The sequence below is a fragment of the Hyaena hyaena genome, unplaced genomic scaffold (assembly GCF_003009895.1).
Source record: "Hyaena hyaena isolate Hyena2069 unplaced genomic scaffold, ASM300989v1 scaffold_156, whole genome shotgun sequence".
Taxonomy (NCBI): Eukaryota; Metazoa; Chordata; class Mammalia; order Carnivora; family Hyaenidae; genus Hyaena; species Hyaena hyaena.
The window spans coordinates 2,691,148-2,705,652 of record NW_024080788.1 but is presented as its reverse complement, the minus strand read 5'-3'; the positions used below and the strand labels follow the sequence as shown (position 1 = coordinate 2,705,652).

General features: G+C 33.9%; 1 protein-coding gene across 10 annotated transcripts in view; it reads right to left on the bottom strand.

The window, feature by feature from the left end:
* The window catches only part of FAM172A (family with sequence similarity 172 member A), a 429,946-nt gene that overhangs the window by 366,982 nt on the left and 48,459 nt on the right, over positions 1-14,505 (bottom strand). For all 10 annotated transcript variants that reach the window (XM_039239378.1, XM_039239368.1, XM_039239377.1 and 7 more), the window contains 2 exons: positions 11,150-11,251; positions 6,091-6,191 (listed from right to left, as the gene is read on the bottom strand). In XM_039239378.1, the coding sequence (XP_039095309.1) occupies positions 6,091-6,191; positions 11,150-11,219 (171 nt within the window). In that variant the 5' untranslated portion in view covers positions 11,220-11,251. The remainder of the gene's footprint in view (positions 1-6,090; positions 6,192-11,149; positions 11,252-14,505) is intronic.

The following is a 14,505-nucleotide window of genomic DNA, read 5'->3' as shown; positions in this document are numbered from 1 at the left end:
TGATGCAGCAAAAGCAGCTGTAAGACAGAAGTTTATAGGAATACAGACCTACCCCAAAGGTGAGAAAAATCTCAGGCAACTTAATCTTATCCCTACAGGAGCAAGAAAAAGAACAACCAATGAAGCCTATAGTCAGTAGAAGGAAGAAAATAATAAAGATTAGAGCAGAAATAAAAGATACAGAAACAAAAAAAACCCAGAACATATCAATGAAAGTAGGAGCTGGTTCTTAAAAAAAAAATCAATAAAAATTTTAAACCTCTGGTGAGACTTAGCAAAAAAAAAAAAAAAAAGAAATAAAAAGGACTCAAATAAATATGATCTCAATTGAGAGAGTGTTAATAACAACCAACATCACAAAAGACAAAGAATTGTAAGAGAATATTAGGAAAAACTATATGCAAATAAACTGGACAAGGTAGAAGAAATGGATAAATTCCTAGAAGCATATAAATTACCAAAACTAAAACAGGAAGAAAAAGAAAATTTGAACAGACCACAATAACCTACAAAGAAATTTAATCAATAATCAAAAAACTCCCAACAAACAAAAGTGTAAGACCAACTGGCTTCACAGGTGAAAAAAATTATGCCCTTCATTGTTTTCCTGTGATTCTATCCAAAAATAAGGAGCCACGCTCCATAGGACTTCTTAATCACTGTGATTCTCTTATTAAGCACACTGACAATTTATTCTTAAAGATATAATAAAGATGAATATTAAAGGAAAGACCCAAATTAGGCAAGCAAATCAAATCTCTCTTTCATTAGAATTTCTGCTGGATGATAAATTCTCCACTTAATAGTAATTCAGCAATGACATGAAAGAAATAGTTGGGAAAAATTTTTAAATTACATGCTGAGTTTTCACCATTTTACTTCCTACTTGACATCACAACCTTTCTAGTCTTCCTGATTGAGCCTACCAGAAACATTATTCTTTAGCATTCAACTCCAGTATACAGCATATACTAAAGAATTCTATTTTGAAAGTTATACTTTCACATCACTCTCCCACCTCAAACCCAGACAGCATCTTTCTAAATTTAGATAAACTATCCAAACTTACTATAGGCTATATATTTTTATCAAGCTATATGTAGATAGTAAAAAAAAAAAAATAGATATTAGCAAAAGCATTTGTTTGGCTATAAAAATGTAACTATGTGAATGTAAGAAGTATTCTTTTGTGCAGTTATGGAACTGCATTCTAAAAACAAACTGACATCTCAGTTTATTTTACTTACACAATAAGTTTAATTTACATAGAAATGACAGAGCATTTCAGGAGCAAGTCTTAAAAACAATTTCTGCTGGAATGACTGCTATAATAAACTCCTTAAGAGAGAAATAAACATAAACTAAAATGGCAGTTGAGAAACATACATAGTAGCTTTCCAGTGAAGACAAAACTCAGTATTTAGTAGGAACACACTAAAAAAAAAACAGGGGGGGTTTTGGTTTAGATTGTTGGCTAAAGTCAGAGTTTGTTTCCTTAAAATTTCAATCTTAAATATATCAGAAGTTGTTTAGTAAGGCAGGACACTAGGCAATAAACTCAAATTTACACTATCTTCCATATTCCACCCTATCCATCAATGAGGAGAAAGGTTTTTAAGTGTTTCTATATTCAGGATATGGTGACATACTTTCTATAGGTTTTCACTTAATGGAACTAAAGATCTTACTGGTAACACAAAGTACTAAATTATTTCCAGGATTTAAATGCAAAGGTTTATTTATGTTCTAGGAATTTTAGAAATTATACATGAACTTACATTTTCTGAATTACAGCAACATATCTAGAGTGTGACTATGAAAATCTAAAACTTAGAAATTAAATGGCAATTAGAATAAAAGAATTGAAAATACTTTATTTTTACAAATAGGAAAATTATCATTGCATATCATTTTCCTTTACTCTGATATGAAAATATATCTTTATGTTCAAATTCCTAAAATTAAGAAATTTCCTAAAATGCATAGGTCCAGAATTCATACTACTTTATATATTTATCACACTCATTTCCTAATGAACAAATATCATGAGAACAAAGAAAATTTCCCAAATTGCTTAAAGATATGCATAAAAAACACTGTGATACAGGTTAAAGTAGCTTGAGAGAAATAAAGCAAACTCATGCCATTAGTTTATTAACATTATTTTCTTTTTTAAAATTCTATTTTATTATTTTTAATTTAATTTTTAACCTTGCTAAAAGGCATATTCATATTTAAAGTCATCTTAAATCATTCTTGGAGGAAGGCAAGATAGGCAGAAAAAAGAGAATGAGAAAAAAGGAAACTGGGAAGAGAGGAAGAGAGAGAGTAGCAGAGGAGAGAAAAGGCTTCCTAGAAGAGAAGACACTGGAGCCAAAATCTTAAGGCAGGTGGAGGTAGGGGTATCATGAACAAGGGAGAGAGGGCATTTCAAGGAAAGAAAACAGTATGAGGTAAAAGTACAAGGTATAAATGAAGGATAGTAAGGTGGTTAAATCTCACTGGAAATCATAGCTCAGAAATAGAAATGAAGAAATACGGACAAAAAGATAGGTCCACCTATGTATTAGTAAATTCCACCCTAATGAACACCAAACAAATTCAACACAGTGAAAAGTGTGTTATCATTCATGTATAACTAAAACTCATATATCTCAATCCTAAAATATAAGAAATGAAAATCAATTAATAACCAACCTTCAACAGTGAGATTAGTAATGAAAACAATATTTCAAACAGGACATGAGAAGCAAGATGGTATGGAACAAAATGCTATAACAACCAGACTTCTCTTCTCCAATCCTTGGATCTTTTGTTGCGACATGTTTTATGCTAGAAAGTTATGTTTACTTTCAATACATATATAGGGAAGTAAATGAGATTGTACTTGAAGCTCAGGGGTCCACTGATCTAATTTGAGTTAAACTGCTTTACAAAATAAATCATGTGATTTGGCGTGATCATTGGGGCCAACTTGATCATAAACACAAATGTGAATACAGGCACAGGAGGTAAAAAATCTAGATAATATAGAATACTTTCTCTATATATAGCTATATATAATCATTAAAGTGAAAGTTCAAAATACAGTAAAACCTTAGATTGCAAGTAACTTGTTCTGTGAGTGTTCCACAAGATGAGCAAACATTTCTAATAAATTTTAACTTGATAAGCAAGGACGTCTTGCAATACAAGTAGTACATAATGACAAATGTCATATGATCACAAGTGAGCCAATGGTTCTTCTGTCTCTCTCTTGCCATGGGATTGTGGGTGATCATCTCCCATGCTCAGATACTTGGTCTCAGGTGGTGACATTTGGCAGAAATCAGTGATTTTTCAGAACTTTGGCACTCATGTATTTTTTGTTGCTTCAAAGCACCTATGGATAGTCCTTTGCTTTTCCATACAAGAGTAAGCGTAGAAATGCTTTGCTTTATTCTAGGTCAGGCTGCCTGCGGATATAGACCTTTTCCTCTGCTGCCTTACTGCCAGTTATATAAAATACAGTATGACAAGAGTTTATTAATACTGTGCTGTAGTCAACATCCACACAAGCATATACAATGGCCCCCATTCAGAAAAAGATTCCATTGAGCCAATAAATAGCAGTGATTCCATTAGTGATAGTCAAAGTCGTCCTACACAATAACCCTCCTCCTCTCTCCTCTCTCCCTCACACCAGCAACAAAGGCTTTCAAAGGTAAGTGCAGGTTCATTTGTTTATTTTTCTTTATATTTTGTATTTTCTTTGTTATTTTGTATTATATTACAGAACTGTAATCTACTAGGGGAACTCACTTTGATATATAAGTGCTTTGGATTACAAGCATGTTTCCAGAACTAATTATGCTCACAAATGAAGGTTTTACTATGTATTGCAGTAGAACTCAACTTGTGACATACACCTAGGTACTTGTTAAAAATTCTGATTCAGTAAACCTGCTGAGGGACCCAGGAGAAGGCATGTACAATGTACACCACACTCTTTCCCCTGTACCCAGAACTCCTTGGTTCTCATGCAGATGGCAGACAGTAAACACAGGGGAAGCACCCTTATAGCAGTTAGATTATCTAACTGCAGTTATAGGCAAACAACCATTTAAACATTTCTATGGATAGAGATTGGAGAACTACCCATGTCCATTCAGTCAGAGTATTTCTTAAAACTTACATGCTCAACTGTACTGAGATTTGTATAAGTGTACCATCAGGTTGTAATAACAAACTTGCAAACTTGATTGTAAAAAGCAAAAACTGTTTTTTACTGTATTTTGGTTTTACTGTATTTTGATGATCACAGAGTAAGGTCCACCAAAAATTAAATCTGTGGCCCTCCCTATGTCCAAAAAACATACAGTAGCAGATCCTCAGAGAAAGGAACCACTTGCACATGGGATTATCTCGTAAAACAAAACTGCTAAATTTTGAAAGAGATGATGTTAGAGGATACAGATTAAGTGTGAAAAGGATGCAGATGCCCAAAAGGACAAAGTCTGTTCACAGAACAGCACCTGTCCAAGTGAACAAATACACATGGCTTATGGAAAAGAGTAATTAATGTAAGCCCCAATTACAAATAAAACAAAGCAAACATCCCCAGTTCTTCTCTCAGGTCATATATTATGGATATATCAGTTTGCAGCATAGAATTAATTCAAGTGGAAATGGGCAGACATCTTATGTTCAGCAAAAATTACTCAGGGCATTAAATATACTTAAGAATTAATGCTGGAGAACTATGTCAAGAACTTTGCAAAACCTGAGATTTTTTCCTGTTTGCAAGATAACAAGTTAGCCTGCTACTGTTTCATGGATACTGCTAAAAGACACTAGACACTCGTGTCAGCAACGAGACTATTATTCAGTGTGTAGCAGGCAGCATGAGCTAACCTTCATCTTCCTTTTGTTCCTCAAATCCCAAAAAGGCAATGTGAACAAGCTAAGCACACTGAGCTGAGGCTGAGCACACTGTAGAGCTGAGGAACCTCAACATTTACAAAACCCACTCTTATAAGGGGTTGCTAATAAACCTGCCCATTCTTTGCCACTGGTGTGGGAAGGGAGGAGCATTTTCTTGAAGAGCAAAAAAACTGCTCTCTGCCTTCGAGGAAGACACAATCTCAGTCTTCCAAGATGTTTCCTCTACAAAGTCCCTCAAAAAGTTAGTCCATATCAAAGCTGTCAGTGACTTTGCTCAGACACATCTGGAAATTCAAGAGAGTCATGAAGAATTGGTACCCAGGATATATAAGCTAAGCTTCATATATACTTTATGCTACTGTTCAATCAGGTTTTTTAAAAAAAATCAAAACAGGAATATAGAAACATCAGCTTTTCCTTAGAGAATTAAACTAGTGTGTAGTTACTGCACTAAACAAATGTGTACATGCACATTTTATTAAAAATACTTGATGTGAATGAGTAAAAACTTTGGTTTTTAAAAAAAAATTCACCTGAATAACAAATGACATTTTCAAGGATTCCTAACAGTGGTAGCATGTGAGAAACCTAAATGGTCACAAGGCCTAATCCTTAATCAAGGTAGTTTAGATTCAGTGTATTAGCCAAACAAATATCAGTCTTCTTCACACATAAACACTTTCTTTTTTACCTTTAGTGAGGAATAACTGTGATGATTTGTATACACACACACACACACACACACACACTGTAGAACAAAAACAAGATTAATATTATTAACACATCCATCACCTCATATAATTAACATTGGTTTTTTTTGAAGGTAAGTATTTAAAAGAACACTTTTTCCACCTGGCAAAGCAGAGATGTCAACCTCTTAAAAACATTTAAAATAAAAAAAATGTGGCCATGAATTTGTTTTCTGATGTAATGACTCACTACCAAATATTAAGGTCATAGGAAGCATATGTTTACATGAAAACATAAACTTTGAAACTCAGAATATGTTTCAAACATAACCATTAAAATAATCAGACAAAAAATGCAAAACTTTTTTAAAATCATTTTTTTAAAGAAAGACTTCATCAACTGTTATAGCTTTACAGCCTTTATTCTGACTATTCAAAATTAGGGGAAAAAAAGTTAAAGTTGAATATATCACCATACCTCCCCTAGAGCTTCATATCTTTTCTGGTTCCATCTGTGCAAGTCTTCTCGGTAGTTGAAAACAAATGGTTCCCCAGTTTTTATGTGTCTTAACTGTCCCTCTAGAAGATAAACAAATAGTATTGCTATGACTCAGAGTATAATTATAATATGAAAAGTATGACAAATAATGTCTGATAAAAATTTAAAATAACTTTCACAGAACAGTTTCATTTCTTCATTAGATTTTTTTCTTCCAACATCAACATGATACAAACATCTAAATACCATAAGATAATGGCCCCATGTACTCAATGCTGTGCATTTTGATCTTCATTACTCTAACCTAAATTAACATTTGAGGGCCTATAATGTATAAGGGTCCTTGCTAGCTACAACTGTGAACATGGTCCTGGTTCCTAAGCTTACCTGAGAAGTAAAAGCGTAAATATTAAAAAGTCAAGCAACATTTCAGGAAGTTAAACAAGAATTAACTAAATCAACAATCTAAAAACTGCCACAGGCAACTCACTGTAGACCATACAGTCTAAAACAAGTTTGGAAAAAAGAAAGACCCCTGTAGGTTAGAACAGGTACAGAGCGATTTCTCAACCAGGCCTTGAAGTGTGGGTAAGATTTCAAATGAAAATTGGAGAAAGGAACCAACACAGCTTTAGAATGTCAAGTCAGACATGCTCAATTCTAGATTTTACTGATAATATTTTTACTAATAATATCAAGCGTATAAGCAATCAAGAATCACAGGCAAAGAAAAGCAGGGAGAGGTCTGGGAGAGCCTGGGCATTTCTTCCCAGGTCCTTTCCTCTCACTAGAAGCACTCTCCGGTCCAGAGTAGGTAAGGTCTCTAAGTGAGGCAAAAAGGTTACCTTGTACACTGGTAAGCATTTGGGCTATAAAATACTTCAATTTTATGTGTCAGAGAGTGGTACTGCTTATACGATATTTTTCAGATAAATATACCTCATATTTCCTCAGATAAATTTGCTATATGTTTGTTTACCATAAGCAATGCCAAACCAGTCATTGTGCTCAAAGCATTCCATAATAAAGACCTCAGCTCAGAGCAGACATTAGTCTGTATTCAATAAAAGATTTTAGTATCAGCATGTTTATAAGAAGAAAAGAGCAGGCCACTTGTCTTCTCTCTGTCCCAGGAATATTCCCCTGGTAATGAGCAGAGAAACACACCAGAGCCAATAACTTTAACCTACTCTCTCCTGCCTCTACCCAGCAATTTAAAGTAAACTGTGAAAAATGGACACAAAGTTCAAACAATAATTCATTTTAACAGAAACAAAAATAAGTACTGAGCCAAACTGTGTAACACTGGAGAATATGTTGGGAACTGACAGTAGAAGGCTCAAACTATTGGGCCTGGAGCACTGACACACCAGAAAGAGTTTAGAGCCCAATGAAAGACATGATCATTCAGGGTGTAACTTAGTATTTGATTTTTATTCAATGAGGGCATGAAGAAGTAGATAAAAACCTTGAAAGGAAAGTTAACAGCACTGAAACTAAACCCAGGAAATACACTACTCCAAGTATAACTACTTCACTATTTTTAGGAATAAATTTTACTACATATAAAAATTGACTTTTTTAATACGCAAAATACAGGCTAATCCTTATTTTTAAAGTTCTCTAATACTCTCAACATGAGACACTGCTAGATCACTATAACACTCTTTTTTGATCAGACAATGCCATATAAATTCCAAGATGTGTCTATTTTTCTCTATAACAAAAGGAAATTCCTGTTGAAGATACCAATGCAGGCAGGGGCGCCTGGGTAGCCCAGTTGGTTAGGTGTCCAACTTCAGCTCAGGTCATGATCTCTTGGTCCAGTCCATGGGCTTGAGCTCTGGGTCAGGCTCTGTGCTAATAGCTCGGAGCCTGGAGCTTGCTTTGTATTCTAGAGCTCCCTCTCTTTCTGCCCCTCCCTGACTCGTGCTCTGTCTCTGTCTCTCTCTGTCTCAAAACTCAAAAAGAAACATTTAAAAAAATTAAAAAATAAAAATAACTTTAAATAAAACTACATGAATTGGTAAATTTGTAACTCTGAAAAAAAAAAAAGTAAGATACCAATGCAGGTAGATTGAGGGTATCTGTTAATCTGCAATTTTTTTTTTTTTTTTTTTTAGCAACCTGAAAGGTACCTGACATATAGTAATGTGTAATATTTCTGCAGCTGAAATTTAAAACGTATTTTCTGTGAGACTGCTATGTGAAAGGCAAGTGACTTATCAAGCCAGTAAGTGACTTTAATAGACCACTTAGAACACTTGTACCTACATCTCAAAGAAAGGTGTTTTGTTTTGTTTTCATTTAACTCTATTCAATTTTGGATATCATAATTCTCATAAAGTGATAAAGATTCTGCTTCTTTAGGAAAAATGGGCCCTGTCAAAATGGCCAACTATTAGCACTAGTGTTAAAGGTAAAAAGATTAAGAGGCAAAGAGTGTGAGCAGTGTTATCCAGAAAAAAATATCTGGTCACATTTGCAAATACAGCATTTCTCAAAGGTTTGGACTATCCTGCCAGTAAGTGTCAAAGGTCTGATTTAGGACACTTTAGCTTAAGGTCCCCTAAAATCAGTTGTAAAGTTTCACATGTACACCTAAAATATGTGCTATTTGGGAAGTATATCCATATTTTTTTTAACACATTTGTTATGGAGCCTAGGACCCAAAAGACACTACCACTTGCCTAAATGAATTAATAAGTTGAAAGAATTTAGGACACTTCCTGGCATGTATTAAGAGTTCAATAAGTCTCAGATATTACAGAAGACAATATTCAAACTCAAATGGTTTACCACAAGTCCAATTATTTTTCAGTGATACTAAAGTGTGCTTCCTCATACTACTGCACCAGGCTATAGGGAGTCTGGTGAGTGTCAAAGGGAAAAGCCTTCAAGTTCTTCATCAGTAAGGACATTTGAGCTGGGCCTTATACAACTGAAACAACAGGAAAACTGGATAAGTGGGCATTTTAAACACAAGGAGTATCTGAAAAGGTACAGTTATTTCAAAGAACAAGATATCAATTTGATAAAGGTAATATACAATATCTTCCCCTTTGTTACAAATTGTTTGGCTTAGAATAAAATTTGTTTCCAAATTATTCTTTTATCCAACTAACTACTTTAAAATCCTTTAGTCAGAATTAGAAGCTTTAATCAGGTAATGAAAATTTAATTTCAAAGCTTTCATAAGAATTTTTGTCATTAAAGCTAAAAAAGAAGTCCCCATAGATACTAAGTTAAAATTGCCCTTTTAGGGGTTTAGTATCAAGACCCAGTTTCCTGTTTCCAAATCCTCACCTCTCTTAAAAAATATTCACCATTAACCCAAATTCAAAAGTGAACTGTATCATACTAAAAATAAGAGCCTTAAAAATTCAACCACGTGTGCCTCTTACTGTTAGTCTATATTTATGTAAGACAATGTCCAAGATACTTAAAAAATAAATGGCAGGTGTATGCAAGGTGGCATACACATTCATGGTATATATACACAAAAGGGCACAGGTGCCCTTTGTGTCTGAATGCAAAATATGTGCATCCAAGTGTGTACAAATGTGTAAAAAGGATGTATGAGTATAAGAAAAGGAAACATAAAGTGTGTATTTCTTCTGGGGTACTGCACTGGCTCAGTTGGTAGAGCATATGACTCTTGATCTCAGGATTATGAGTTCAAGCTCCATCCTGGGTGTGGGGCCACTTAAAAAACAAAAATAAAGAGAAGTGTATGCTTTTTTTTTTTTTGTCTTTTACTCACTTTAAGAAATATTCAAGGAAGATGAAACATAGACTTTAATAAAAAATGATGTCCAATAGCCATAAAGCAAAACAGTTCTATGATTTAGCCACAATACCAATATCCCAACCCATCTCTGTTCTGAAACAATCTAGTAATCATTTTAAAGGAATAGAGGTAATGTTAGTCTCAGTGCTCATTTGGTTCTGTCAATTAAAGTATAAATAAAATTCTAAAAAACCAAAATATTACTACTCACACATATTTTGGCATATAATATCCTTTTCTAAAAAGCATGAAAATATCAGAAAAGAAATTAAAATTTCTAATATCACCAGTTTAAAGTGACTTAATTATCTAGCACACAGAGACCAGCACTATATATACTAATACCTATAGCTGATACTACAACAGTATCTACTATGACATGATTTTAAAAAATCACCAATTTAGTTCATGTGCTATTTGTTAGCAACAAATAGAAAGCTACAACTCAGATACTACCTAGCTTGTAACAGTAATGTCGTTTAGGTAAAATAGTATGTTATCAATTCAGTGAACCATAATTCTTTATTCCAGAAATATCCCTGTAACTTATGGTATGTTCTCCCAAATCTCATGTGTAAAGTTTATCTTATTCAGAACTTAATTAATAAATTTTAAAATAAGGATATTGCCTGAAAGAATCATGGAAAATTGAGTACTATGCTTTAAAATATTGTCAAAGATAATAATGGCTAGCCATTTCATCTTAGAAATGTGACAAAGTAGCATCTTTCTATATAATTTAATTGGAAATTACAACCAGATGCCAGCAAATTGAATACTCAAGGTTGAAATGTGTAAGTCACATCAAATTTATGTCCATTGGTTTAAGCGATTTGATAATTATTGGAAATTACGATTTGGTTCTTTTGTCTGAGTAAAGAATTTCACCGTGAAGGGAAAAGTCATGATTTCTTAAAAGAAATACATAAAGGGGCGCCTGAGTGGCTCAGTCGGTTAAGTGTCCGACTTCGACTCAGGTCATGATCTCACGGTTCGTGGGTTCGAGCCCTCAGGCTCTGTGCTGACAGCTAGCTCAGGGCCTGGAGCATGTTTCAGATTCTGTGTCTCCCTCTCTCTCTCTGACCCTCCCATTCTCATGTGCTCTCTCTCTCTCTCAGAAATAAAATATTAAAGAAAAAAGAAATACATAAAACACTCTAACTGGCAGATAAAATTAGCAAATAATATCTGTTCTAGAAGTCTATTAGCATGACACATAAATCTTGTATGTACCATACAACCACTTACTTTCATTAAAAGCGTATTCAAATCCTTCCAGGGTATCTGGAAAATCAAGAGGTGGCTCATCTTTTTTCATCAGTTCATCCAAATCAATCCTAGATAATAAATCTAGAAAAGAATACAAAATGTACTTATATTTTCATAGTTAATAACAAAGATTATGTTTTAAATTACTGTAAGTATTCTTTTGTTCTATTAGATTACTTTTTATGTATTCCCTTATTAATAATGTTTTTAAAGTTTCTAAGTTCTTAAAGTGCTATATCATGACAATACCAAAAGCACTTTCAAAATCATAATTCCCAAAGCAATCACAATTTTAGATCCTAGGTACCCCTATTGTAAATTATTAACTTCTTCCCCTCAAAATATTCAGCTATTAATTTGTACCTTATTAACCTCCATCTATAATTTAAAAGTTTGGGGTATTAAGATGACTTTTAAATGGTCACTATATCTTACATATAGATGACACTACCATTTATGAATAAAGGACTTATAAATTTAAACAGGGGTAACAGTATATTATGAAATTTTCATAGGAAAAATTGCGATAATTTTAATTACAAAAATAATAATTACAAAAAATTACAAAAATTACAATTAAAATAAAACATGGAACTGGAGAAAATTGGTTAACACAAAGTTTTTATTCTTCACACTATCTGAATTCCATACAATAAAAAAAAATCAAGAAGGTTTTTTTAAACAAACATTTTATCTTGAAACCATTTTAGATTTACCGAAAAGTTGCAAAATAGTGCAGTTAGTGTCTGAATACCCTTTGCCCTGTTTCCCCCATTGTTAACACCCTATATAATACCAGGGTACATTTGTGAAAATGAAGAAACCAACATCTGCACATTTCTATTAACTAATCCAAGATATTATTCAACAGTTTTTTTTCATTAATGTCTCTCTTCTATTCCAGAACTCTATCTAGGATATCACACTGCAAGAAGTTGTCATGTCTCCCTAGTCTATTCTGGTCTGTGACAGATTTCAGTCTCGACTTCTTCTCCATGACCTTGACAGTTTTGAGGAATATTGGTCAGGTATTTTGCAGAATTACCCAGTTATTAGACTAAAGTTAGAGTTTTTTGGAAAAAATACCACTTTTGGAAAGAGGTGAACTTCCCCTCCTATCACATCATATCAAGGGGAAAATGAAATCAATGAACATCACTGGGGATGTTAATTTACATAGGTTGGCAAAGGCAGTATCTATAAGTCTTCTCAACTTTGAAGTTACTATTTTTCCCTTTTCATAATTTACTCATTGGAAGTGAGTAAGTCTAGACCACAATCAAGGAGGAAAAGGTGGAATTATGTTTTACATTATGGAGCAAAGAATGTCTACATATATTTGTAATTTTCTTATATGTAATTTTTGTCTCTTTTCCTTCATTTACACATTTATTCAATTTTACTTATATCAGTATGGATTCATGGATATTTGTTATATACTTTGCGTTACAATCAATATGTCATTTATTTTGTTGTTCAAATTGTTCCAGCATTGGCCACGACCGTAAGCTCTTTCAGCTGGCTACTATAATTCTTTGACAGGCTCTTATCTTTTTGTTTTGTAAGCATTTCCTTACTTTGTGTTACCACAAGATGCTTGCTCTAGCAACCCCTATCCAAACACCACCAGCACTGTTCACGGAGCCAGAGCAAATAATCCTAAAATCTGTACAGACTCAGAAAAGACCCCAAATAGCAAAAGCCATCCTCAAAAAGAAAACCAAAACTGGAGGCATCACAATTTCGTACTTCAAGCTGTATTACAAAGCTGTAATCATCAAGACAGTATGGCACCAGCACAAAAACGGACATGTAGATCAATGGAACAGAAGAGAGAACCTAAAAATGGACCCACAAACATATGGCCAACTAATCTTTGACAAAGCAGGAAAGAATATCGAATGGAATACAGTCTCTTCAGCAAACGGTGTTGGGAAAACTGGACGACATGCAGAATAAACCTGGGACCATTTTCTTAGACTATATACAAAAATAAACTCAAAATGGATGAAAGACCTAAATGTAAGACAGGAAGCTATCAATATACCAGAGAAGGAACCAAGTAACAACCTCTTTGACCTTTGCCACGGCGACTTCTTAGTTGACCTGTCTCTGGAGGTAAGGGAAACAAAAGCAAAAATGAACTACTGGGACTTCATCAAGATAAAAAGTTTCTGCACAGTGAAGGAAACAATCAGCAAAAGTAAAAGGCAACTGACAGAATGGAAGAAGATATTTGTAAATGACATATCAGATAAAGGGTTAGTATCCAAAATCTATAAAGAACATTTCAAACCCAACACCCAAAAACCAAATAATCCAGTGAAGAAATGGGCAAAAGACATGAAAAGACACTTTTCCAAAGAAGACATCCAGGTAGCTAACATACACATGAAAAAATGCTCAACATCACTCATCACTCATCAAAAACACAATGAGATACTACTTCACACCTGTCAAAATGGCTAAAATGAACAACTCCAGCAACAACAGATGTTGATGAGGATGCAGAAAAGGAGTATCTCTTTTGCACTGCTGGTGGGAATGCAAACTGGTACAACCACTCTGGAAAACAGTATGGAGGTTCCTCAAAAAATTAAAAATAGAACTACCCTAGGACCCAGCAATTGCATTACTAGGAATTTATCCAAAGGATACAGGAGCGCTGTTTTAAAGGGGCACTTGCACCCAAATGTTTATAGCAGCACTATTGACAATAGCCAAAGTATGAAAAGAGCCCAAATGTCCATCGATGGATGAATGGATAAAGAAGATGTGATATATATATATGAAACAGAATATTATTCGGCAACCAAAAAAATTAAAATTTTGCCATTTGCAACAACATGGATGGCACTAGAGTGTATAATGCTAAGTGAAATGAGAGAAAGGCAAATATACAATTTCACTCATGTGGAATTTAAGACACAAAACAGCTGAATATAAGGGGTGGGAAGCAAAAATAATATAAACAGAGAGAGGGAGACAAACCATAAGAAACTCTTAAATACACAGAACAAACTGACGGGTGCTGGATGGGTGTTGGGTGGAGAGATGGGCAAGGGACATTAAGGAGGACACTTGTTGGGATGAGCACTGAGTGTTATATGTAAGTGATAAATCACTAAATTCTATTCCTGAAAAAAAAAAAAAGGAAAAAAAAAAAAAAGATGTTTGCTCTAGGCTTACCTTTTCACTGCCCCAGCCCTAGAATCAGTCTGTCAACAAGTATTTAATGGTATCTCTTAGGCTCTTAATACGGATGAGGCAAAAATTCTCACTATTTTTCATCCAGAGTCATATCAAAGCCCAGAAAAACAAAAAGATAAACTTCA